General features: G+C 42.1%; 1 protein-coding gene across 3 annotated transcripts; it reads right to left on the bottom strand.

Annotated features, from left to right (window-relative positions):
- Window positions 1-934: 934 nt before the first annotated feature.
- LOC309717599 (kelch-like protein 38) lies at window positions 935-18,065 on the bottom strand. 3 transcript variants are annotated; one of them, XM_082552278.1, is made up of 5 exons: window positions 18,040-18,065; window positions 2,498-3,718; window positions 2,271-2,412; window positions 2,074-2,179; window positions 935-1,823 (listed from the first exon to the last, which is right to left on the bottom strand). In XM_082552278.1, the coding sequence occupies exons 2-5, from the start codon at window positions 3,715-3,717 to the stop codon at window positions 1,534-1,536; spliced, it is 1,758 nt and encodes a 585-aa protein (XP_082408404.1). In that variant the 5' UTR covers window position 3,718; window positions 18,040-18,065; the 3' UTR covers window positions 935-1,533. The 3 variants fall into 3 exon arrangements, with proteins under 3 accessions (XP_082408404.1, XP_082408403.1, XP_082408402.1); XM_082552277.1 differs by lacking the exon at window positions 18,040-18,065 and adding an exon at window positions 16,973-17,162; XM_082552276.1 differs by lacking the exon at window positions 18,040-18,065 and adding an exon at window positions 4,276-4,474.
- Between the last annotated feature and the right edge of the window lie 9,589 nt (window positions 18,066-27,654).

Raw genomic sequence — 27,654 nt, 5'->3', positions numbered from 1 at the left:
GACCAGACACGGCCCCACTTGAAACGCCAAACACCTTAATCACAAACACACACACACATATATATGCACACAGTTACACAAACACATACACCTGTTGCTGCTCCTCTTGGATGGGTTTCATCACTCGGTCAGGTTCTCTGTTGTGAAACCCCCGCTCATGAGTTTCTCTCGAGTCTTCGCTCACATCTGCCAGCTTGCACGGAAACCGGCCGGGCCACATGCCTCACATGGTGTAACATTTGCCCTTCTTGTTTGTTGCTCAAAATAACATCAGATCACCTATAGTTTTTCCAGTCACCCATCCACACCACCTTGTCTCGGCCACTCCACCCACTGTCCCCTGGGCTCCGTTTGCTGGCAGCAAAACGACTGAAACATCTGACCCTGTGACTTATGGTTTCAAAAAAATGTCCCCTCTGGTCACATTGTGTTTACGCCATACGAAAGGCTGACATTACATTGCAGATGCCACTGATGAATAAAATGATGTAATCTCTTTAACTGCTGCTTAAACTTGCACTATGCAATCATTCTATAGGAAGCTGTTTGTCCCGCATATCTTCAGATTTTTAGCATACATCTAATTTGTGAACCATAACAAATCAGTGAGTCAGATGGGATTCGTGGACTCAATTCCCACTGTCACAGGGCCAGCAATGATGTTCTCACTGGGTAAAAGTTCAGCATGTTCTTTATAAAAGGGTAACGTTTCATGGTTGCATTCTGTATCTCCATGTGTGTGGAGAACAGGAACCTGTCTGGACATGTTGAGATCCAGTGTGAGAGGGTTTAAACAGACATACGATGAGACATACAGGGCACCGGCTCAGACTGAGATTCACTGTCAACAGACCAAGAACTGCTGAGTCGTACTGTGGGGATGAAGAAAGACCACATATATAGACTGTGATTTTATTTTCAAGCTGTACAAAAACGGGCTAAAACCAGTAAACAACAGTACAAAAACATTAAACCTGAACATTTAGAACAAATGATTTCAGCATTTGATGCAAAAGTATGCTCGGCACCCAAAGTCCCAAAACAGTGGACCTTCTGGTATGCTTTTATTTTGATTTCAGCACTGCATTAACAATCTCTTGCTCTTTATCACATGAATTTCACCACCATTTTCATTAAAGTGACAGAAACTGATCCAAGGCTTTGCTGCTCACGTCAACAGGCTCAAACCTACGAGCTGCACACAGAGCTTTGAGTTGCACCAACCGGTACACAGCCCTCTCGATTTAAACATGACAGGTGAAATCTCTGGATTTAGAGCAGGCTGAAAATAGCACTCTCACCCATTGTGAAGCCAGACAGGTTAAGAGCAGGCTATGCAACAAGAGTCGTCTTCTTTTATGCGAGTCAGAGTCAGGCATTAAACAACAACACAGAAAAGTCGTGGAATAAATAGTGCTTAACATTTAAATACTTTAGTTTTAAATTGAAAACATTAAAAAATGAAAATGACATTTGTTCTATAAAATATTGACGTCAAAACAAAACAAAACGAAACACTACTGCCTGCCTAATTTATGATTTCGACCATGTCTGTGAGACACATGTGAGAGTCACGGAGCCGTGATCGAACAGTTTGAAAGGCAGACTCCCTTTACTTGTCCATGTGTCTGTTTTCGGGTCGTAACACTCAAAAGCGTCCGAGTCTTCAATGACGTCGTGGCCATTGATGTAACGTCCGCCTGTTACATACAGTTCGTTACTGAGAACGGTGGCTGAATGGTGCATCCTCCTCTCCTTTAGGTTGGCACACTTGATGAATCGGTTGGCCTTGGTGTCGTATGCAATCATCCTCCTGGTGTATCCTGTGACAGAGAAGATATTATGATATATATATTCATATGCAATAGTTTGGTATGTAGTGGTGATGAAATTGTAAAGTGATCCATCAAGAATTTTGCAAGAATCCCTTTGTTTTGTTGAAGAATACTGTAAAAATCCCATTTTCCTAATGGACCGTATATGAAAGTTCAGTCCAGGCCCCCCGTGAAATGACACAGTTATCATTATCACATGTGCAGTTCATGTTTATTCTATCTGTCTTAGCCCTTTTACCTCCAATGATGTAGATTTTCTCATCCATGACCACAGCAGGAGCAGAAACATTCTTCACTGTTCTGTTCTCCATCTTAGACCACATGTTCCTGGCAATGTGATACACCTAGACAGGGGAGAGGAGAAATAAAAAGGGTGCATGAATAAATGTGAATGGATGAAACAAATGACTGCAAAGGTAACAGGTGTAGTAATACCTGTATCATTCTGACAGGGTTGTGCATGGCATCCTCTCCTCCAAACATGTAGATCCTCTGGTTAGTAGCAGCCACCGCGGGGTGCAGTACAGCCTCAGGCATGGGTGCCATCAACTCCCACAGATTGAACATACTGTTGTACCTGATGAGAGCATTGAGAGATGTGTTTGCTCATGTGTGTCATTCTGTGTATGCAGAGTTTCTTGACTAAGGACGGACCATCTCACCTCTCCACGCTGCCTGTCAATCGCCTGTCAGGTCCAAGGCCGCCCAGGGCAAAGATGAAGTGGAGGTAGGAGACGCTCTGGTGGGCAAAACGTGGCTCTAACATAGGCTCCGCTGTCCGCCAGTGGTTGGTCTTAAGGGAAAGGGTGTAGACAGTTCTACTGACTTCGCTGTTCTTCGGATTTGTGGTCAGACCTCCGATGACATAGAGGATACTGTGTAGGGCAACGTAGGAGGCTTTGTAGAGACGAACAGGCAGCTTAGCAAGCCACTGCCACATCTGGCTCCTCTCATCGAACACTATGGCCTCCCTGGAGGTTTGCTCATTATTCTTCCTCCCTCCTACCACCACCAACATGTCATGATAGCTGTAGCGCCTTGGCGCAACCCAGGGATGTTTAAAGTCTGCTGCGATGTCTCCACTGCATTTTGTGCTAACAGAGAACATGAGGCGTCTAACAGATTCTATGAGTTCAGTGCAGAGGGTGGAGGACTGGATCAGAGGATCATTGGCTATGAACTGGAAGAGGTAGGTGGGGTGGATATATCGAAGGCGAACCTTCTTGAAAAGGTCACTGATAGCACCTCGCCTGGACAAAGGATCGTGATGGATCCAAGCAACAAGTGTCTCAAAAACCTGCTCCTCCTCTGCACAAAGGGAATCATCCTCCAGGTATCCCATGAGCTCCGTCAAAGACAGCTCACACAGGTCCTCAGATATTGACACGTCGCAGAAGCTCTTCATGGCCATCTCTTTTGCTTTGTCTCTTAAACTTTTACAGCTCATGATATCAGAAAGTCGTATCATGCTCAAGCAGTTGTCTGGGCTAAGCTGCTCCTGCAGAAAACTCGAGCAGGCCTCAAAAAGGCGGCCATATTGCAACATGGATGCTGCCTGCATCAGAGGAAGCACGTCATCCATGCTGATGCTGATGAGTCCTGTGTAAACATAGTCGATAATGCTGCTCAGAATGGTGGACGTGATTCCCTTTAGGTCTATTTTGGTCTGCTGTCTCTCCACAAAGTTGTTGCAGAACATGGCTCTGAAGTAAGGGCTGCTGGACACCAGGACATTTCGGTGACAGGGGATCTCTGTATTATCTGAACACAGCAGCACATCAGTCAGGATGTTCTCCTGTCTCAGTCTGTTGAGCTGCAGGAGCAGGTTGGAGGACTGCTCTTTGTCTTTGAAATGGTAGACCTCACGTGCTGGTTGATCCATGCTGAGAAAAGAAAGCAGGCTCAGATTATCACGTGCAACTTGTTATTCAAGCCTATGAGCAATGTGATCACTTACTCACTGTGCTCGCTGTGAAGTTATGTTTATTGGCTTAATGCTGTCAGAATACCAGCTTTTTATTGTGTAGTTCGGATAACATATTGGGATTCTATTTCTTAGATGAGCTAAGTCCTTTCTGCTTTTTTCAGTGACTTGATGAACGAATATCCGAATGTATGAATCAATCAAGGAAACTATTTTCCTGCAAATGCACATGGTTAGCTTTTCCTAAAATTCTGCTCCAAATGTCTAGTTTTAAAGTTTGCAACCCTTTCAACTCATAACAGCAACATAATCTTTGTTCAGGCAATAGTTGGACCATATTTAGCCTTTTTAACCAAAAGCACTATATAAGAACCAGTCCATTTACCATTATAAATTAACATTTATTTCAGCATATGAAATAAGTATATTTCAGTATATGTAAGGTACTGCTAAGGTTAGACATCACACAGAGCAGATTCAGTCCTCCTTGCAGCCTTACATGAATACGGCTCTTACCTGTTGTGGTTCTTTCAGGGTTTCTTGGGGGTCCCACTGAGTTCAAAGTAAATTCTCAGCATCAAATATGATGTCTGAACATTCTCCTTCCCTGTCTTCCTCTTTCTTCTAGCATTAAATCGATGTGACTGTACGCTCCTCTCTCTTTGTAGAGGTGTGTTGCGCACTGTTTGTTGTTATGGACTCTTTCCACGAGGCCCGTGTGTACATTCCTCCCCTAAAAATAGAGCTTGTCTTTGGCAGCACTGCTGCAGACACATGTGACATGCTAGAGAGCTGTCTCAGAGTCTGTCTGGATTTACCACCAAATCTGTATTGTTCCTTTATTTATTATTCTTTCTCTCTCCCTCTTCTTCTGATATTATGTTCTTCCTCTGTTTATTAAATCCACATGAGACCTCTCTTTTCTTCTTTATAGCTCGCATTCCTGCTCACTCCATCAGCTCTATCTCTGTCTGGCACATGATTGCAGCAGTAAAAACGGCACTGATACTTGATAACACTCATTTTTGCTGGCTGCTCATTCTGCCGGCTGGCTCGTGGAACACACAGAGATATAAAAACAGGATTATGTTACAGCAGAAGCGACATAAACAGAGCGATACGAGGAGGTTTCAGCAGGATTCCAGAAAAAAGAACATGGAAAACACTTTGGCCACAACATTACAAACAGTTCGCCACAAGTTCAGTGAAAATGTTTCCGATTTATGTAACCTCAGCCAGAGGCTTGGGTTTAATGGAGGAACATGAGAGGTGTTTTGTGTGTTGATCCTTTATGCATAAAGAATATCCTAATTTAACTGTATATCAGCAACAGTTGCTTGCATTCCCTATCTTTGTGTGTTTTTTAAGCTCATTTCCATCTCATTTTTATGCTCTCTGAAACAGATAGAGCCTATACAGCGGCTTTCATGGAATGCGTCATTCAAAGTGGCAACAGGATATTCATTAAAGCTGGAGAAGAATCAAAGCTTGCTGGGTCTTTCTTAAATGTGGGCACTTACATATAATTTTTTTTTTTTTTAATGAAAAGGCATTTTCAGTAATCGCAGTTACAAATGTGGCATGTTTTGTACAGAGCTTGGCAAATTCAAGATAAATAGATGCCTGGGTTGCCATGGCAGTGTAGATTGTAGGATATTGTACAACAGCACCAGCAGTTCACATCATAGAGCACTTGCACTTACTGGCCATCTTATGTTGACATCTTGTCCTGTTGCTTGTGGGCAAATGCGAGCATGTCACTGCTTGCACAGTTATAGCAACAATAACAACAACGAAATAAAGTAAAGGCTGTAAACATCAAGAACTGAGGTCACAATAATCACACATGTGATACCACAGGATAGTACTTCTTTGCATTATAAGCAGACACAACTAAACAGCGCCATCTAGTGGCCGAGCGTTGGGTAAATACACAATTCATTATGAAAAAGAAAAACAATTTCCTTTCTAATTAACGCTTAAACCTTTGTTGTTTGCGCTTACGGGGTCCTCAGTGACAGTACACAACAAAGACATCATTTATATTCCAATAAACTAAAATGTTGGGGGTTTTTTTGCCTGCTAATTGTATCATGAAACAAAATGTAAAAAAATTAATATCTGCCACTACGTGCTCCTGTCAAAGGCAAACGCTTAACTCGTTTACCCGTGAGACCGCAGTGTCATTTTATCACCCACACTCTCATATTCAGCGCCGCGATTGCATCTTTTAAAAGTTAAGCACATTGTCTTCTATCTCTGTTCCGTCACCTTGACAAAAAGGACTCATTAATGTCTGCCTGTAGGCAACAAGTTATATTAAAAGTTAAAGCTTCGGCACACACTTTTCATAGCGCAGCGTTTTCATACAACAGCTTAACTGTTGCCACCCACTGCCCCGTGCTGTGTCTTCATATCACCAAATGATTATCTTCTCATAAGCACACGCTCTAATAGAGCTTATACACCCAGGGGGATTTAGATCTCACCGATTACTCTTGTGTTTGTGTAGGTGTGAGTGTGTGTCAGACAGCTCTCCTTGGTCAAACAGAAGCGACATGTGCAGCTCTGTCCTTCACTTAATTTCGCTGTACTCTGCGGCACTCGGTGCTGCAGGTAATAGTTTGTTTTCCACAAAGAAAGCCCCCCTACTTATTACATGTTTTCATTCTTAATCCACAAATATGAGGAGCTGAAATTCAGGTTCTGTGGGAGACAGAAGGGCTAAAGAAAACAGACCACTGGCTATAAAGAAAAGGTAAAGGTAGGGAGGAGTGCTCATCCTTGTACAAATCACGCAATGAGTCCCCTTCATTTGTGTTTGCTCATTTAATGCCCTTTTTATTACATCAGAGTGAAAGTAAATAAGATCATTTGCATCAGTGCTATTTGCACTATTCTGCAGAAGGGTACCAAAAAGATAACGCAGTACAGGACAAATCATATTATCTGAGATTACTGTGCTCGCAGCTAGTTTATCACGCACCACACAAAGCCAACTGTCGGCTCAGTTTGAATCAGTGTTCCTCAGTTGCACCCAGACCCCCAAAAAAACATTCTCTTGTTGTTTTGTAATGAATTTCAGACTTGGGCCCAAAGTAAACTGGATTGTCACTCTGTCATGTCTGTTTAGATATCTGGCCTTTTGCGCCGGAGCAGCGATTTCTGCGCTTGACTAAGCTCACTGAAATGTTCAGCCCAAAACGAGCTCTGCTTCCACAGCGCAGACAAAGATAGCTGGGTATACCTGTGATTTATGCCACTCATTATTTCGTGACATGATTCATGACTCACATTAAAAACATGAATTATTAGAGCACCTTCTAAAGCTCTGTGGGGAAAAAATACTTGTCATATGAGGCGCAACATCTTCCAAGAACTTTCTAATAACGCCAGGGTTCACTCACCTGCTGATCACCTGGAACATACTTTAACCTTGTGAGGTTTAAGCACCGCTGCCACCCTCACCATGTGCTTTGGAGAATAAAATATGGACTTTCTGAGAGGACAGGGGCGATCGTGGCTCAAGAGTTGGGAGTTCGCCTTGTAATTGGAAGGTTGCCGGTTCGAGCCCTGGTTTGGACAGTTTCGGTCGTTGTGTCCTTGGGCGAGACACTTCACTACTGGTGGTGGTCAGAGGGCCCGGTGGCGCCAGTGTCCGGCAGCCTCGCCTCTGTCAGTGCGCCCCAGGGTGGCTGTGGCTACAATGTAGCTTGCTATCACCAGTGTGCGTGTATGTGACTGAATGTAGTGTAAAGCGCTTTGGGGTCCTTAGGGACTAGTAAAGCGCTATATAAATACAGGCCATTTGACACTGGTAGAAACATTCAGAGAACAGTATTCAAAAGCCAAGAAATAGTAATTATTAAAAAAAAAAAATCTCAGATTCTCAGGGTTAGAGGGGTTATCGATAATGACGTCATGACTTACTGATGAGGGAAGAAATGACTCTGTGAGATTTACTGTGCAACAGGAGAAAATGTGACTGGTATGTAGATGTGTGTGTTCAGTATGTAAATCCCTTTAACATTTTAAATGTAATCTAGTTTGGGAATGGTGGGCTGCCTGTGACAGCAAGCAGAAGCCACGACAGAACGAGGATGACGGTTACTATGAATGCTATCAAACTGTTGGTGAGAAAATGTTGCTTGTCCAGCCTCAGACGTTCTTACAGTGGTAACATTTTTTCTCACTCGATTTAAGCATGAGTCCAAGTTAAAGGTTGAAAAATGTAGATGGGAGTATTATGAATATTACGGAGTGGAGACTACCTCCATTATTCACATCACTTTACTATTGGACTGTTTTATTTTAAGCACACAGATGGTGCTCTCTCTATCGCTTTCTTTCTCTCTCCAATACCACGTTCAGACCAGCAGAGTATCCAGCAGGTGTCAGGCCAACGTTATGCAAATTTCAGAGTGGTTAGGGGGCTTTAAAGGCTACGCTCACAGTCAGTGTGTCAACAAAACAGACGCATAAACTGCTGAGATGAGAGATGAGAATTGGCTGGCGTGACAGAACATTTTCTACGAAAAGAAACCAAATAGAGGCGTGAGACTTGAATGCTTTGGGTTATCATGAAACGTTATTTTCTCAGCCGTACACACACGTTTATGGTGCAAACTTTAAAACACCCATTTAATCAGAGTGTGATAACCTTCGAATGAGTCTGCCATGGAGCATTATTCCCAGGCGTAAAGAGATACATGCCAAGCAACTCTGAGATCAGTAATCTGGGTTTTGATGGAGAGACGTCTACATGTAAATCAGGGGTGGAGAGGGAGGTGTGAGGAGTAGCCTACAGAGACAAAGAGGGAGGGGGGCTGGAGGCTGTGAAAGTAAGTCTGTGTTTCAGTACCTACACACAGGCTCAAGCAGGGATGTGGTCTTAAAGGGCTTACAGTTAGCTGCTTAAAATTCTTCTGATGTATCCAACGAATGCAGGACATGTTATTTGGTAAAGGGGAAAAAAATGCGAAGGCGCAAGGGGCAAGCACTTAGTGTTTACTGGTTGTGCCCTCTGCTGTAGCTCTCCCAAGGTTCCTCTCTTGTTGGTATGGCGGTCATTCAGTCGCTGCCACTGTGCAGCAAGGCAAACACAGCGTCGTTTTTTTGTTCTCTGCTCTGATAGAGTCAGCTAACCTGTGTGGGTTGGGTGTGTGGACGACGCAGGGGTGTTGGTGGATTTGCGTGTGCCTTCATGTGTGCTATATGTTGCAGTATGTGTGGGAGAGAAGGGTGTGTGTGTGTGTGTGTGTTCGCGTGCATGTGTGTGCGTGTGTGTGTGTGTGTGTGCAGCAGATATTGATATTCCAGCAGCAGCAGAAGCTGAAGCCCATGTCTTTAAAGTGTCAGCCCTCAGCAGCCAGCCAGGTATACCTAAGGTACAGAAAAGAGAGGGGGCGAGTGAGGAAAGGGAGCAACGAGAGAAAAGGGAGTGAGATAGAAATATATAAAGAAAGAGGGGCCATGAAAGACAGCAGAAATACAAAGGCAGGGGAGATAAAGAGAGACAGAGAGTAGAGAGTGCCACAGAGAGAGAGAGAAATACTGAAAGGGGAGGGAGGAAAGAACACTTTAGGTGGGTTTTCTGGAGGTGAAATTACTCAGATGTCTTTGAAGGCCTCACTGACTGTCTTCTCCCTCTGTATTCTGGGCGACACGCGGACAAACAGAGAAACAGATGGACACAAAGGGAGTGGTGGCTGCAGGGGCAGGCAGGGAAAATGTCAGGTTTCAAAAACAGAGCAAATGAGCGGTGTTGAGGAGCACCGAGGGTCACCGAATGCACGATAGCGCAAAGAAATAACCGCACAAAGGACACAATAAACCGTGGTCTACTTTCAAACAGAGCCTCTCCAATTAAATGCTGCAACAGTCCTACAGGGGTTTAACAGTGAGTCTGTTCTGATCTTATCACTCTTACTCTGTGGTATATTTAGTGTTCAGCGCTGCCAGGTGATTCAGACAGAAAGTAAACACATTATTCCAAGCCAGTTCTTTTATTCATACGTTATTCTGAGAGGTAAACAAAAAGAGGGAGAAAAAAAGAATAAATAGCACCCAGCCATGGCGAGGTGGAAATACGTTTCTGATGAAATGAAGATTCTCGTCTTTGTCTTGAGGATTAGTCTTTCTTTTTTTTTCTAAAGCTGATCTATTTGTCTAATCTTTATTCTCAGGAATGGTAAAATAACTAGCTCATTTACTACACTTGGCTGATGCTCTTTGGATCATTCTTATTATCTCTTTCATTACTGCAAGTTTTCTGTCAAACACCACATAGTTGGCATAGTTTCCTCTCATCACTCCTGGCCACTCAGCAGATGGCTGTCCCTCCCTGAGCCTTTTTCTGTCTGGTTCTTCCTGTTAAACGGGAGTTTTTTCTTCCCACTGTCACTACATGCTTGCTTAAAGGGATTCATTTGATTCTTGGGGTTTTTGCTGTATTATTGTTGTTGGATCTTTACTTTTAAATATAAAGCACATTGAGGTGACTGTTGTTGTGATTTGATGAAATTTTTTTTTTTTTCAAATTGAATTGAACTGGCATATTTACAAAGTAGCTAGTAAAAAATAATAATCGATTAATGACTTCTTGATTTCTTTCTCCAAATAAATGTCAGAATAGCTGTGAAACACAAAAAACAAAAAAGAATGAAAGAACAAAGCAATAATTCACCACATCATGTCTTTACATGCCAATATTACGTTCACAGCTTGTTTTGCTGCCTCCTAGTGGGCAAAAATTTAAATAAAGCTGCTTTAACGCCAATTTCTGCGGTATTTTCACATGCTCTTTATTCTTTCACCTGTACGCTTCTAAGAGCAACCACACAGTCTTATCTGCGGCTGCCCATGTAATTAAAAGATCAAGGGCCTTGCTCAAAGGGCTGTCGGTGGCAGTAATGAGCTGAGGCCATATTTAGATGTTAAGTTTACTTTTATTAACACCCATTACTGCTGAGCAGTTTCTGATCTCGCTCTGTTTCTCATTATGGCCCCACTCCATTTTCTCCTCTTTGCACCATCCATCATTTCCTTCAGGTTCTTCTCAGCTTCACTTGCCTTATTATCTTTGCACTCATGGCAACCCTCCCTTTTTGCTTCCTGGAAACCTGTTACACCTCTCCTCCCCTCCCTCATTCCTTTCACATTCACTCACTCACTCGCGCTTTCCTCCCCCTCATCGTCCTCCCTCGCATTTCTAAACATCATCCAAATTAATGGAATGTCCTTTTCATGTAATGCAGCTCGGGGATGATGACTGTTCTGACCTTGTCTAATGTTGGCAGTGTTTTGTCAAAGCGCACCCATTTGGTGCCTGCGTATCGCTCCGCTTAAAAAGAACATCAGAAAGCTAATCTTCTAAACAGAGAGTATCTGGACAGACCTTCCAGTGAAAGAACGAAGCACAGTGTGTCTCTTACTTAGACTTTAAATCTATTCTGGATAAATCCATCTCTTTACTGGAATTGCTGCATATTGATAGAGCTACAGCAAAATCACTGAGATACAAACCTGACCCTGCGCTCTGGTTTCTTTAAGATTAGCCTCAGGAGGTGTCCTCAACTTTGTTTTACTGAGTGCAGTCCAGTGAACTGTGTCAGTAGACATACATTTGCAGTTTTTCTTTTATCTGCACTCTTGTCTCTTTCCTCCCGACCCCCCCAAGTGTGTAACTGAGGGCTGAGACACTGGGCTTTTTGGAAAACCTACAATTTAATCGAGAATAACTAAAAGGCACGTAGGGCTGAGCTGAACGACACTGCGTTAACCTCGACTTTGACATGTCGTGGAGAAGAGGCCGCGTACAGAAAAAGAGAGAGCTTATACATCTCACATGTTTGCACTGCTGTTAAGTTCCCCTCGGCCACAAAATCACCATGCAAGATTTTTTCTGGGCATTTCAAACTGAAGGAACATGAAATGTGTTTTTCATCATCAGAAGGTTTTTGGGGTTTAAATTTTTCATTTAATTATTTATCCAATGTCACAATTAGCTGGCAATTCTCATTCTTCTACTCAAATGACCTCCACAGTCATCAGATCTCAGTCTAACAGACTGTCTTTTGGATGTTGTGGAATGGGAGATTCGCATCATGGATGTGCAACTGACAAATCTGCTGCAACTGTGTGACGCTCTCAAACCTCTTAAGAATGTTTCCAGCATTTTACAGAATCTGCGCCTTGTAGAATTGAGGCAGTTCAGAAGCCAAAAGCGAGTACAACTAGTAAATGAAGTGGCCCCTGGAGTGGACATCTGGTACTTACACAAATGTATATGCTACAGTTTTTAAATAATACAAATAATTAGCTCGGTTTATAAAAAAGCAAAAGAAAAAAAAGTTTGATAGAAAAATTACAAGTTGAAAAGAGGATCAAATATTTAAATCTTTGATAGTGGAAAGATTTTGGTGAGCTGCAGGCACACATATTTTTTAAAGGTGTAGTGATTAGTCATCCTGATTTGAGACGTAATTCTTTCTGGGTACTCACCACGACCCTGTGCTGTGAAGATAAATTTTGACTTGTCTGGCTGCAAAGCTTTGAAGGCTCTGAAGGTGATTTATTGAAGACTGACATACTGAATGTGAAAAGCATGTTACAAAAATCTGGGCACGGGTGAATTTAGCAGGGTCACTAGGATCCAATTTTAACAAGCTTTCTAAGATTAATGGCAGATGAGATTTTTTTGTTGCGTGAAAGTGTCAATTTCTTTTCCTTCAGCTCACTAAAACTTACTGGATTAAAAAGAAAAAATGATAATAATAAGAAACCTTTAATAATGCAAATGTGTTCATGGATCAGAACAAACGCTTGCATTCTTACTACCCAGAAAATGATGACATTCGTAAACCATGGAGCCTGTAATTAAAATGTAATTTTTGCAAATAATTATCTTTTGATGACACGAAAAAAGTCATTAAGTTTACTGAAATCGTTTGGATTAAAACAATATTTCAACTGGGAGAATTAACTTTAGAGTTAATAATCCAAGCAAACCTTATAAAAAAACAGCCTGAAACACTAGAAAGTGAAATAAGGTCAAATTTATTGTGTGCAAGGTAGCTGAATGTAAGCAGAAGCGAGTATTTAAAATATTATGTTTAACAACATCTGGTTTGAAATGAACGCTGCCTGATTGAACATTTCAATATTTTTTTAAGCTGATTTTTTTTAGGACTTTAGGGGAAAGACAGGTAATGAGCTGTGTCTGTAATTATTGTGAAGCTGTTGATCTTGGTATTGGTTTCTTTAAAAATGGATGAAAACTTGTCTGTGTAAAACACTCGGGACACAGAACCCGAGGTAAGAGAGCACATCGATAATCATATGCTGGACTTGAGCCACTGCTCTTTTTAAAAAATGAGTTGGCAAAACATCCACAGGGTTTCCTTTTTCTAACCATGTTGGTAAGAAGTAGCAGAAAGGTGGCCAAACCTGTGCAAAGTGTTGAGAAAGAGAAAATGTGCATCTTTTTAAATAAAGATTTAGGTGCGTGTGAAACAAAATCTGGGAAAATACGTATACATGCAAAGTATTCGCTCATCTATCCAAATCATCGACTTCAGGTGTTCCAATCACTTCACATGGCCACAAATGTATCAAATCAAGCACCCAGGCATGCAGACAGCTTCTACAAACATCAGTGAATTCTAGTGTGGTACCATGACAGGATGCCACCTGTGCAAGTCCATTCGTGAAATTTCCTCACTAAGTATTCCACTTTGGATAACGAAGTGGAAGTGATTGGGAATGATAGCAACTTAGCCATGAAAGATAAGTCATGTAAAATAACAGAGGTCACCAATTTTCTGCAGAGTCAGTCACTACAGACCTCCAAACTTCATGTGGCCTTCAGATTAGCTCAAGAACAGTGTGTAGAAAGCTTCATAGAATGGCTGAGCAGCTGCATCCAAGCCTTACATCACCAAGCACAGGGTAAAGTGCAGATGGAGTGGTGTAAAGCGTCGCCACCACTGAACTCTAACTTAGTGGAGATGTGTTCTCTGGCACGACAAATCATGCTTCTCCATCTGGCAATCCGATGGACCAGTGTGAGTTTGGTGGTTGCCAGGAGAACAGTACGAGTCTGAATACATTGTGCCAAGTGGAAATCCCCCCGTGGAAAGTACGGGGGGATTATGGTATTGGGCTTCTTTTCAGGATTCTGGGTTGGCCCTTTAGTTACACTGAAAGGAAGTCTTAATGCTTGAACATACCAAGTCATTTTGGAAAACAGCTAGGGGATGGCCCCTTCCTGCGCACCAGTACACAATGTGAGGTGCATAAAGACATGGATGAGAAAGTTTGGTGTGGAAGAACTTGACTGGCCTGCACAACCCAAGAGAACAACTTTGGGATGACTTAGAGCAGAGACTGTGAGCCAGGCCTTCTCATCCAAAATCTGTGTCTGACCTCACAAACAAGAATTTAAGCTTTTTATAGCTGCAAAGGGTGGGCAGACATCATATTAAACCCTATGGATTAGGAATGGGATGTCTCTCAAGTTTATGTGCATGGAAAAGCAGATGAGTTTTTGGCAATGTAGTGCATAACAAACATATATGTATATGTATTTTCCCACATATATACTCTACACTTATCAAATTCAGGGTTGTGGGGGTACCTGGACAACTCACCATTATGTTACAGGGCTAACACACAGACACAGACAGCCAATTACTTTCAGATTCACAACTGCAGTTGGGGCCAATTAAGAACCTTCAATAAACTTAAATGATCTTGGATAAGGAAAACAATCATTGGCAGGAATACAGTCAGCAAACCTTGCGGAGTCAGGATGCTGATTGAAAGCCTTTTGTTCAGATAGCTTTTTGGGGCCTTTTGCTTCACCTTCGAGTCTGGTCATCCAGAACAGATAAATATGTTTGTTTCTAGTTGCGGACTAGCTAGAAAATAGTTGGTCCAGCTGTATCCAGATGGGTCACCAGAAGTGGAAAATTTGAATTTATGGATTTTTGCCTCAACTGAGATAGTAGGAACAATTGTCATGCAGGCCCTTCAGAAAGCATACCAGTGTATACAGTGCTGCTCAGCTATATGAGGCTCTCTCTTTTCTATGCTAAGTTATGTAAAATACACCTCAAATAGCGTGTTTTCATGGATACTGAAGCATAATGAGATAGATAGTGCTGGGAAGAAGAAGAAATGCATTTTCTGGTACGCTAGGGTTCCCCAGGTGAGCATAACTGACCCAATCATGTTATCTTGAGATGTCATTTAGATAACAAAGATCATCAAAAAACAAAGCAGTAGTGGTCTAGTCAACATGTCCTTAGTTAAATATGAACACATGTTTGCATGGGGGCATTATTAAAAACAATCAGTCAATCAGATAGCAGCTCAAGCTGTCACTACACCACTACCAGCCTTTAGCCATTTGTATGTCTGCAGAGCCCCTGATATTGAATGAGGACATGGCACAGTCACAGAAAATAGTTAGGCTTTAATATGCAGCAGCGGTAGAAACTTTTTCCCCCCCGAAGGCATTAGATTTCAGTTAGCCACATCCTGTAGTTCAATAGTGTGGTCTAAATGGAAACAGAGATGAGAAGAGGCTTTTTATTTAATTCGAGAGAAAGTTTCGCAGAGTGAAGCCAGACCAGCACACTTTTACGGTCAAGGTTTATTTTAGCACTTCTTCTTTGCTCATACATCAACTTTCACTGAATCCCAAACAGGTTTATATTCACTTGGGTGGCCACGTCCTGGAATCCAGCCAAACTCCAAACTGTGATTTCATTTTGGTACACCTGCAGCCAAAGAGCAGCTAAGAAAAAATAAAACAGAACCTGGGTTGTGACCAGTTATCATTAAACTTTATTCAAGTGTTGATTCAAGGACACAGGCCCGGCGTAAGCGAGTCTATTTTTCATAAAACTTTGTCAAAAAGAATCTTGATAGTAAAAACAGCCCAAACTATCACTATATCTATAAAAAGCTAAAATAATGGAACATGTTTTACATGCTGTGCAGTATAGATTAAACTGTAATGGACTTTTTGGAGTTTACTCCTTTATCTCACTATTGTGGTACCCCTGAAAATGGACCCTTTAGGTGTGTATGATGACCTGACTGTCTGGGTGTTTGGCTTCTATCAGAGGCTCAAGGACAGTCTAGCTGCTCCCTGATAGTGCAGAGACACTTTGTATCCTTATCTGGAGCACTGATGTTAGGAAGGCAAAAATGAAACTCTATGTGAGATTAGAACTTCATAATAGGATAAGCAGGCCTACTGCAACATGTGTTCACCCAAAAACACCTTAAGATTTTCTTTATCATATGATCAAATGTTTAGTAATTAATTTTTAAGACTGGATGAAGCAAAAATGACATCCCATTTCCATCTAATGTATGCAAACTGTCATCTTTATACACACTATGTTGTATGATAAACACAGTAATAGAGAATTCCAGCCAGTCCTTTTGAGAAAGCACTTGGAAAGAATAGGGATGAAAAAACATGCCCTTTAACAGAGAAAACCCTTCAGCAGGAGTGGCCTCAGCAAGGGCGGCCATCTGCCACAGCCAGTTGGAAAGAGAGAAAAGAGGAGAGGAAGGACCGGCATGGAGAGGAAACAGAGAACATACAGTTTAACGTGAACTCTGAGACTGTTGATGGTGGAAGTATCCAGTGATTGGGAACATGCAGGTCATGAGCTAGAGGTACCTACAAAACAGTACAGGGAGAGACAACAATCATTACGAGAGGTCTTCCAGCACCCCAGTCATACAGCACCATAACTAAAGAATAGCGCAGGGTTCCCTGATGCAGACTGACGTTTTATCCAAAAGACTGAAGACAGAGCTAAAACGCAGAATAGAGTGTCTGCCCCCTGAAACCAATCCTGGGAGCTGGTTTGATAGAAGAGTAAGAATCGTACTCTTAGAAACTCTCAGAGCTCTCAGAGTCTGCACTCTGAGAGAGCGGTGCTGCTTTCGGATAATACAGTACTACAAAACACTTTCAGATCTTCTAGAGTTTGGTCATTTTGTAAGTGAGGAGAAGGATTTAAAATTCAAAGCCAGTGGGGGAAAGCTTCTATTACTGAACAAATAAATGAATTCAATCCAGCCAATAAAACTGTTTCCCAAGTCTAAAACAATCCTGCATCTGAAGCCCAAAATGGAAAAAAAAGAAACCGGAAGATCAAGACTGAAGACCACTGATCCAGACACTTACCGACTCTTGCCCTCAGAGGCTTCACTCTCTCTCTTTTCTTTCTCACAACCTGTAATCCAGCGATCAGTTGTCCAGGCAACTGCACTGGCCACAGTTCCAGCACGTGCTCAGTGATGCCAGGTCAGGATGAAAGTACCTGGAGGGGACAATGCAAATCCCCCTTTGCACCCTATTGAAGACTAGCATAGAAATCCCAGCAGTAAACCTGCCCCCAGGGTTGGGTTTTTTTTCTCCTCCGGAGTGGTGCAACGCCTGTGTGTGTTATTAGTACTCGCGTGTGAAAGATCTCAGTCTCACATAAATAAATGAAAGCAGTTCCAGATCTGCTAGTTCTTTAACAGAAAAACAGATTTTAGGAAAGTCGTTACAAGCTAAGTGCATGAATTATTTTTGCTCAAATGTTTTTTTAAGGACATATATTATTTATTTTGTTTTATTTTTGTTAATAGGCTGATGCAACCTAAATTCACAACCTTACAGGTCACACATTAGCTGTTTAGAAGGCAGACAAAGTGATCTAGGGATTAACATCTTAGCATGGAGGAAGATGTCACCATGTTGGAATGTGAAAAGTTGCGAGTGTGTGTGTGCATGTGCACATCCAGTACTTTGCCCACGCTGTGACAGCACAATCATGTGCTGCAGGAATCAAAAATACTGCACATTGTCCTTTTCCTACATGGCATCAACAACGCTCATCTGGCTCCCTGTTGTTCAGGTATTAGCTCATAACCTTGTGCGCTAAAGCTTTCAAGCTCTTCCATAATCTCTCCTGCAAACTTTGTGTGAACTCCGGTGCACATGATACCTTTATTCAAGAGTCAATAGCAAGTGGAAGAATAGCACAAAGCAGATATTCAGAAGTGTTTTTGTGACAAAAACTAATCAATAGATGCTTGATATTCAGAAAGATTTCTTTGCCTGTATGATTTTTCTGCCAGAAAGCTATATTTCACATTAGCCAGCAATACTCTAGCCTCTCTGGGTGTGGGTCTTGTTAAATGAAAGTATATGAATTTGGTAAATGTAGCAGGGAAATCAAGACAACATATGAGGCAGTCACTTACACTAACACTCGTGAAGCCTGAGTATATCCAAGGGCACATCTCTGACGGTCCTGTAATCAGAAGTGCAGACATAAAGAGGTATTGTAATGACACATGCCTGCCTCTTTTTAAATATAGGTTTGATTTGAAAGAAAATGACAGTGTAGTCAATTTGGTCACTTTGGCAATGGTACCAGCCTTCTTCTTTTCTTTCAATAGAAAATGAAAGTGTTCGTTTCCTACTGGGTTTCCACTTTCCTGTGTGAATTTTTCTCCCCGTCATTTTCTCTCATCCCATCTCTGTGTCAGCCTCTCCTCATAGTCTGTGTCTGTTTCAAGCAGAGGTGTGGACTCGAGTCACATGACTTGGACTCGAGTCAGACTCGAGTCATTAATTTTATGACTTTAGACTTGACTTGAAAAAATGTTGTAAGACTTGTGACTTGACTTGGACTTTTACACCAATGACTTGGGACTTGAATTGGACTTGAACCGGTTTACTTGAAAAGACTTGATATTTTACCCCAAATATAAAATTTAACATGCATATTATATAGAGATTGGAAATGTGACGTCATTCACGGGTAGAACCGCAAAGGATTCTGGGAACTCGTGGCAAGCGGTACTAGCGCACGCAGGCTTTCAATTAAAATCAGTCACACAGCGATAAAAAGAAACACAAAAATGTCAAGAAGCTGTTGTATTATTAACTGCAATAGCCGGTCGCATGACAGCCACGGGAAGCCGACGGGTAAAGAGATCGGTTGTTATCGGATTACGTCGTTGAAGAGAAATTGTTCGAGCCATGTTTCCGAAGTGACAAAGACGCGACGGGTGTCCTGGATTGCAGCCATTCAAAGATCAAATATAACGTCCTAGAACACTCCAGCTCACAGGTTAGTCTGCTCCAAGCATTTACACAAAGGTCAGTCTGCTGTTGTAGTTAATGCGTCATTTTCATAACATAATTGGTGATATAGGTTACAAGCAAGTCTGGCGCTGAACAGAAATGGTCGCGCTATGCTCCTTTATTTATTGTGCATAAATAGTGAATTGACCTGACACAATATTGCGTTTCGCTTCTGTTATTATGGTACATTGACAAAAACATATACTTTTATTCACAGGATAAAACAGGTTTTTTGTATCACTAATTGCCCAGTACGATTACAGCATACAATATTATTGTCACTGCTACATTTCTGTGATGGGTACCAGAAATTATTTCCACTACTAATTAATTACCGTTGAGCTCAAAGGTCCTATTAATAAACGGTTAAGGAATGTGTATTTATGACGACAATTTGTGAGACTGGTAAACTTATGATACGTACGATGGTCTTTCGTTCTACACGGTGCATTTCAAGGTCCTGCACCCATCCGTCGGTAAACTGTACCTGGGCTTGTTGCAGTGACCTGAAGTTACTAAACTTCATGAGTGTATGCACTCACTCCAAGAACCGTATGATTATAAATATGCATATAAATATGCTACGATGAGATAGCTGACTTCATCTAACTAGCAAATGTTGTCCAGGCTACGTTGGTGATGCAGTTTTTTTTTAATGTGTATGATATTTTTGTCATGCGATTTCAAAGCTGGTCCTACAACCGCATCCAAGAATAACATGCAGCTTATCTCAGAACTGTCGGTGAAAATTATTATTGGAGCTAAGTTTAATTGAGCTGCATTTTAAAGAGGTGCAATTTCACAATTTGTGTATATTTTCTAAGTTCACTATTTTGTCATGTGTTGAGAAAAACACAGATTAAAAAATTACATGGTCTAATATTTACATTTAGCATAACTGCAACATGCTTTTTTTCGGGGGGGTTTTTAAAGACTCGAAAGGACTTGAAATTCAAAGTTTCAGACTTGTGACTTGACTCGGACTTTTACACCAGTGACTTGAGACTCGACTCTGACTTGCCTGACATTACTTGAGACTTGACTTGAGACTTGAGGATAAAGACTTGAGACTTACTTGAGACTTGCAAAACAATGACTTGGTCCCACCTCTGGTTTCAAGCATCCGTTTGTCTGTCTGAATCCTCTCCGGCTGTGACCGTGAGGATGTCTGCTTTTTGGTTCTCAAAGAAAAACAGATGCACGGTGCTTGATAGAAATTATGAACACCGAGTATGTTCCATTTTCCACTCGTGGGTGGTTAGAGTACATTTCTCTCCCCCAAAAAAAGGCAAAAAAAAGAAAAGTGGCAGAAAAGGAAATAAAAAAGTCTGTCACACGTACAAGGACTGAATTATAGTCCTGCAGTTATAATATGTAGTATGAAGGGGAGGTATAATTTGTTGATTTGCTGTTCTGTGGAGCTGGGTTGGCAGATGAGCACCATTAAGTGTTTTTTATCTATGTGCGTGGAAGAATTACAAGAAGAGAGAGTGAACATTTGGAGTTTTTAAATGGTTTGCTTGTACAACCCACAGAACACACATTAAAGAAACCCTATAGGGCATCTTCTCTGTAGACGTGTAATTTAGTTGAACCATTCCAGGGTTGTAAATGCACCTGATGTTACTTTGAAATGAACCTGATGAGTTCAGCTTCCATGGCGACTTCGGCCTCCTCAGCAGAATGGGAGCTGACACCTGTATCGGGGGTTCGCACTCTTTGCAAACTCGACTCACACAGATTTAATTTGTGTCACTCTGTGAATACTTTTTCTTCCGCGCTGTTCCATCACTGTGTAGCAGACCTTTAAATACTCGTCCCGACCTCGAATAGCCCGACAGCCCCCGAGATAATCCTGCGGCTTCACAGCGCAGAGAAGAAACAGTGCAGAAAAATCCGCTTGGAGAGAGTGACTGTTGGAAAATTCTCACTGACTTCTTAGTTCTTATTTATCTTCGTGACAGTGGGTCCGGAGAAGGAGATGACAGGGAGGGAGAGCGGCGTGGTGCGTTGGCTCTGCGTGTTAAGGAGAGGCTGTGATCATCGCCGGCTGCAGAGAGACAACAGTGACGGGAAGTGACGATGAGGCCCGAGACGAGAGCCGCGATGGTAACGCGTGTCACATCGATGAGGCCTCTCAAAGAGAAGTCAGGAATGAGATCAGCTACTTCCTACTTCCTGTCTCCCGGTGTCTTAGCTGGGGGCTCTGATTTCCAATTTTTCACTGCCATCATTTATTTGGTCTTCTTCTCCCTCTTTAGTCGTCTTTTCAGCCTCTCTAATCTGCCTGTCTTTCTGCTGGACTATTCTTTCCTCTGCCCCTCGTTCGACAGTGGACACTATTCATCTCTCACTCCTGGCTGTGTTTCCTTAGTTTCTTATTCTTTTCCAACTCTGTATAATTCACAGCTATGCTACAACCTTTTTCTTGCAAAGGAAATAAAAGTAGGACTATTCAAGTCCCCTACCCTATAAGACTCCTTTAAAACCTAGGGCTAGAATGAATAAGCAGAACACTGCTAAACCTACCAGAAAGGCTGGTCGTATTGGTTGTGTTAAAGAATAACTGTTGTATAACTTGTGAACAAAGCCTAGAGGCAAACTGACTGCTTTTAACTATTTAAATAGCTTTACAAGCCAAACCAAACTTACCTGTTGACACTTTTGATTATTCTTTCTGTCATAGTCTGGATGTGCCTTTTCTCCAGTGTCCACCTCTGGGCAAAGCTGCCATTCTCTCACCAGAGCAACTCACCTGGAAGTTATCTGTGGCAATCAGCAGAGGGGTATTTATGACCAGCATCACTTCGCCGCTGGTCCGTCAACTCACCTATGTTGGTAACAGGCTCACTCTTGTTGCTCAAGATCGATGTCCTTATATTACTTACCTTGCTTTCTATATCCTCTAGCTCTGTTGACTCAATGGAGGCACACAGCACCGCCACGCAACAGAACCTCACCTTTTGGATACTGGTCACAAACCTCACCAGATTCATGCTATGCTCCAGGAAGAAAACACCCACCACACTCACCTGCTTGCCCTCCTGACACCGCAACTTACCAGGACTCCTGAAATTCAGGTCAGCCTGTCGTTAATGCTATCAGCTTGCCACTCGAACCTCTGCCTCCCCCTCCAAGCCTAAGACTCCACCTGCAAAATTAAGTCACTCCAAACAATCTCAAATTCCTGTTATCTCTGGACCAGCCCCTGTAAAGACTAACCCCCTCTTCCTCTTTCCTCAGTGGGACCTCGCAACCGCCACGCCACCAGTCTCCCCTTGAGTTACCTCCCTTAGGCTACCACGCTAGAATCCCTATGTCAAATATTGTGTGTCAGTGCCACGCCAGATTTCCAGGTTACGCTTCCCACATCAAGTATAGCTCTGTGTTTTGTGTTAAAGTTTGTGTTAAGTTAACTGTATCACCTCTGCATGTCGGTCTTGCAGTTGAGTCCAGTTATGTACAGGCCTGTGGCCCCACGTTTCACTATCTTATAGGCACTAAAGGAAAAAAAGGAGTCAGGGGGTTAAACCAAGAACCACCCGACTCCACAGCTACAGCCACCACCTCCAACAATCAGTTGGAGTGTTGTTTGTCAGCTAGAATTGGTGCTAAGAATACAGCTTGTTTCCTCTGATCCATAACTACTTCACTAAGGCTACGTTCACAATGCAGGTGAAAGCGCATCAAATCCGATTTTTTTGACCCTATGTGACTCATATCCACAGTAGCGGTTTTAGATACGGGTGACACGGGCGGTGGTGGCATTGTGGTGGGGGGCGGCATCACGGGCATCGGCAAAAAAAATGCTGGTACTCATGCTCCCCCGACGTCAACCAGCGCATATTGGGAATGGTACATGCACCGATCGGTTTTCTATCGCCCATTTGCTGGGAGTAAGGACGCCCTTCGTTTGCGAGGTGCACTGACAGGAGAGGGCGGGGCGGCGGGGGATTTTCTGATCGGCTGGAGCAGCATCTAATAACCAACTTGCAAAGTAAAACAAAATAAAAACAAACCAACAAACACGAAAACACCAGACATTATAATACAGACTTATAATTTGCACCGATGTTTTTTCGAAATTCTATACACGAAAAGTGAGCGCTCGGTGCACCTGCTTGCTGCTGAAGTCAAAGTAAACTTTATTGTCATCTCCGCTACAGTCCAGTATATAGACAGACGAGATGACAAGGCTCCAGTTACAGCAGTGCAAGTAAACAAAAAATATATATATAAGAAGAGTAAGAAAATAAATATACACTTTAGGACCAGGGGTAAAGGGATCAATAACAATTTAAAATTTAAAGTTTGATACACAAGTCTCACACACAAGCTGTTGAAAGGGGAGGAGGGGTTGGCTGCTTCCAAATAGAGCACATTTCATTCATAATGATGTGAATTCAAGCCCATCATGTATTCATGATTTGAATCCTGGGTTGTGTGAAATCTCAGAAATGCACCCTAGACAAAGTGAATCTGTGAACTAAGGTGTAGGTGTGTTAGATCATGTTGTGGTGATCCTCGGGTTGAGGGATGGGTGTTCATACTGGAGTGCAAAATTAAAACCAATGGAAGATGGACAAGAAAAGTTCAAAGCCATCAGGTCCTCAGTTTAGAAAAAAGGGAAAAGAAGAGGAGGAGAAACGAGCAAAAGATACAGGTAAGCAGATGTGTCATTGGATAATGGCAGGTCATCCTGAAACAATCAGAATCAGAATCCTTTATTAATCCCTAAGGAAATTATGTGAGTTACAGTTGCTCCAAGATGAAATGGTAAAAATAGCAACAGTAACAGACTAAACTCCAAACAATACATTATGTTACAGATTTTAATATTAATTAGTCTTTGTCAATTGTTCTCATTGTATGACGAATTATGATGGCTGTTTGGTAGCCGTTTGCATACTATGCATACTCTCTCTCTTCATATGTGTATGTGTGTGTGTGTGTGTGTGTGTGTGTGTGTGTGTGTGTGTGTGTGTGTGTGTGTGTGTACAACAGTTTTATATTAATGTACAATCCTTAATATGTTTTGTGTGTGTGTGTGGCGGGGGGGCGCCAGAGGGAGTTTTCGCCCAGGGCGCCAAACTGGCTAGGAACGCCACTGCATATCCGATCATGGTATGACACTGTGAATGGCACGAATCTAATCTAATTTTCAAATTCGATCTGGGTCACTTTCGTATGTGGTACTGAATCAGATACATATCCGATGTTTTAGAAAGCGACTGCTGTTTGAATGGTCATGTCGCATTAGATCCGTCTTTTACGTCACTGACACACGACGGACGCCAATTATCAGCTCCGGAGAAGCACCCGAGAAGATATCGCAAACGCTTCCTGGACATCCAGTGTAGATGTTAGTGAAACTGTTGGGAAGACAACGTGAACATGTTATTTGTACTGTATAATCTGCAGATTCTGACAGAAATCTGCAACTATCCTTTGAAGCACCGCTCCTCTGAAACAGCAATAAGGATAATTATTAGGTTATTTACATTATTATGTAAATAACAAAATAACTTAAAGCAAAAATTGGGAAACGTAAAGTTCGAAGTCTTTATATTAAGGGCCATCATTCAAACAATATTGTTTGCTCTGGGTCTAAACTGAGCGCGATGTGTGTGACGTCTTCTTTTGCTCATGCGGGTTCACACTAGAGCGCGTTTGCTGTCGCATGTGTGAACAAGCAGACATAAAAATCGGATTTGATCAAAAAATCGGAATTGTGCACCTGCAGTGTGAACGTAGAAAAGACCACAGCGCCACTGAGTTTACACAAGACTAATGTCACAGACAGAGATGCTATACAAAGTCAGCCTGCAACATGTAGCCGGAATTTATTCATTTATTTTTACTTTGTGTCGAAGCATAGAAAGCTGACACTGGCTATGTCTCTGTGTGTAAGGCACTACATGCAAATGGGGAAAGTTCTTATTTGACTTGAATAAAAAAACAAAGAAAAACACTGTCAGGATTTTGCCTTTAACTGAATATTTTGTACAGTGTGTTAAGCCTATAATCAAGCTAAGATAGAAGCAGATTGCATATAGACAACTGGGAGTATGAAAAATAAGAAACTATTTAAAATAAACATATATATATAATCATCATACATAACCCTTTTTAAATTTTGTTTTAAATGATCACTTTATTACAGTTTGAAGTTCTGAAAGAATTTTCCTACTATAAGCCTCATTCACCCACATAGTCACTTAAGCACCTTTTCTATTCTTAAGTGCTTTTAGAATAACATTTATATATTCATACTCTCAACACATCAGAGTGGCAACTTGGGGTTCAATTTGTATGTCTGTTTGATGCTGGATTTACTCTTTGTATCATAAGTTACTTGCACCATGATGGTGAGGTGGTTTGCACTGATTGGTACTCTCCTCCCACAGTCCAAAGACATGGGCTCAGTGTTGACTCTAATTTGGCTGTATTGGTGGATTTGAGTATGAATGGTTGTCTGTGTTAACCCTGTGATAGACTGGCAACATGTCCAAGGTGTACCCCAGCATCCCCATAACTCTGGAGTGGAAAAGTGGAAGAAATGGATAATGGATAATGTGTACTCATTAATTGTAATTTCTCCATAGTTTTTCATGATTTTATAAACATTTTTTATTTAAAAAAGGGAGCAAATATTTTGAGTAAGCACTCATCTTGTACATCCATCTTGTACAGTCTGTGCCATATAATAATTAAAAAAAAAAAGATGCAGATCCTTAGGAAATAATAGAGCAACGTCCTTGATTAGTTTTTTTTTAAAACCTCAGCTAAGAAAGTACACACAAAAGAAACTACATCCTACTTGTTACAGAAAAGTATACAAAGTACAACTACAGCTTGTGTCTGTTTTTGTAAGACAAAATATAAAATTATGTAAAATGCATTTTATTTGCACAGAATTTTTTTTTTTTAGATTGCCGAGTTCACATTTTCAGCATTGATTGCTTTGGGTTTTGTTTTAGTTTTTTTCAAAAAACATAAACTTTGTATTCAGGAAGCGACAACATTTCAACATATTGCTATCTTGGTTCTCTCTATGCTCAGTAAAAGCTCTGAAGTCTACACCTGTGCTGGTGTTTTGTGTCTACAGTGTTTCGTGCCAGGCGGGTGGCAGCCTGGGTGGGCGACACCGAGCTGTCCAAATTCTCTGTGCAGCCCACTGAGCTCCACTGAGCTGCAGAGGAGCTTATAATGAAAGAAAACAGCTCTAATCATTACACACACCCTCACCCTCCACCCTTCCCTTTCCTGTGTGCTTCTTCCCGCCTCCTTCCTCTCATTTAAAAAAAAGACAGCAACCCGGAATACTGATGCATTGTTAAGCGCTCTTAATTGAACTTCTTAGAATTTAGGCCACATTAAGAATTCCTTGGATTCTTAATGTGCCATCATTTAAATGCTTAGTCTGTGTTCTCTCAGCTGCTTAGTTCGAATTGCCCTCTGTGCTGTATTTATCTCAGCCACCTCCAGTGCACGTCCGTTCAGTGGAAGGGGAGGAATGGCTCTGGCAGATTTGTAATGTGCAGGCACGGAGGAAAGGACATCGACTCTTAATACAACAGAGGGAACAAAAGCCTGAGCTTGGAGCCAGCTGGGAGTTTCATCATCAGCCAGGGGAGAGAAAGAGAGAGCAAGAAAGGGGTGGGCAAAGTGGGAGAGCAAGAAAGAAACGAGGTAGTGGGAAAGAGCACAGGAGTGAGGGAAAAAAAGTTATTGGACTAGACGGGCCCGGGTGACATCAATAGCATCCCAAGCAGGGCCACAAATTAGCCGGGCAAGAAGCAGCACAGCATGGGATCTGACAGCTGAGGCCCCGTGCGCAATGCCACCAGGGGATTAGCGGGGGCTTCGGGATCTGACACAGAGGGGATGAGCGTCATGGGCAGAATAAAGAGCAACGTGGGGATTAGAGAGCTTCCAGACACTCCACCAACACTCATGAAGGGCTTAAAGGGCTATAGATATCATTAATGAATGGACAGTGAGAGAGACTAAGAGAAAGAAAGACAGAGGCGCTTGGGGGTGTTGTCTTTTTGATTTTATTCAGCCTCCACATTGCCGCTCAGATTTTTAATGATCAGACATTCCACACGCTTGCATTAAAAGTCAATGAGAGGATGGCCGGAGAGGCAAACTGCTCGTGTTCATCATTCAACCAAACACAGAGCGCACCAGTCAGAGATGGCCAGCCTCTGACAGGGTATTGTATGTTCAATTCATGCAAGCCTCTGATGTTAGGCCTGAATAATTCATCTGAAAATGCCAAACATAGATTTGAATATTTGCACGCCTCTGTGCGGACACGGTGGAAGAAAACGAGATCGTATTCATCATTGTGCACATGTGGGTGAACTGTAGGTATCGAATTCTGCATTCAGGTGCTGGGTATGGGGTGATTTGAGGAGCCACGAAGCTGCATGTTGTTTTATAAAAAGGAAATCACTGAATCGCTTTTCTCGTATAAACAGACCTTGCCTTCAGATAGGTACAGCTCCACAAGCGTGTCTGCACAACCGCTGCAGGGATTTGACACCCAGATAACCTTTGTACTAGCAGCTCACAACAACGCCGAACATGAGACAAACCCATTAAGCTAATATGATCTTGGAAAATGCCATGCAGAAGAGAAAAGTCGGTAGAATATCAGCACAATCTGTGAACTTAAAAATGTCCACGTGCTGGGCCTTTTCCATGATAATGACATTGCC

This window comes from Aulonocara stuartgranti, assembly GCF_965226115.1.
Source record: "Aulonocara stuartgranti genome assembly, chromosome: 11".
NCBI lineage: Eukaryota > Metazoa > Chordata > Actinopteri > Cichliformes > Cichlidae > Aulonocara > Aulonocara stuartgranti.
This window is presented reverse-complemented; position numbering and strand designations above follow the sequence as displayed.

What these genes read in the sequence shown, in the direction of transcription:
- LOC309717599 (XM_082552278.1), bottom strand. Translation starts at nt 3,717, where the DNA reads ATGGATCAACCAGCACGTGAGGTCTACCATTTCAAAGACAAAGAGCAG. An exon ending in TTGACAGGCAGCGTGGAGAG is followed by an intron (nt 2,413 to 2,497) that starts GTGAGATGGTCC and finishes TGCTCTCATCAG; the next exon opens with GTACAACAGTATGTTCAATC. An exon ending in GAAAATCTACATCATTGGAG is followed by an intron (nt 1,824 to 2,073) that starts GTAAAAGGGCTA and finishes TCTCTGTCACAG; the next exon opens with GATACACCAGGAGGATGATT.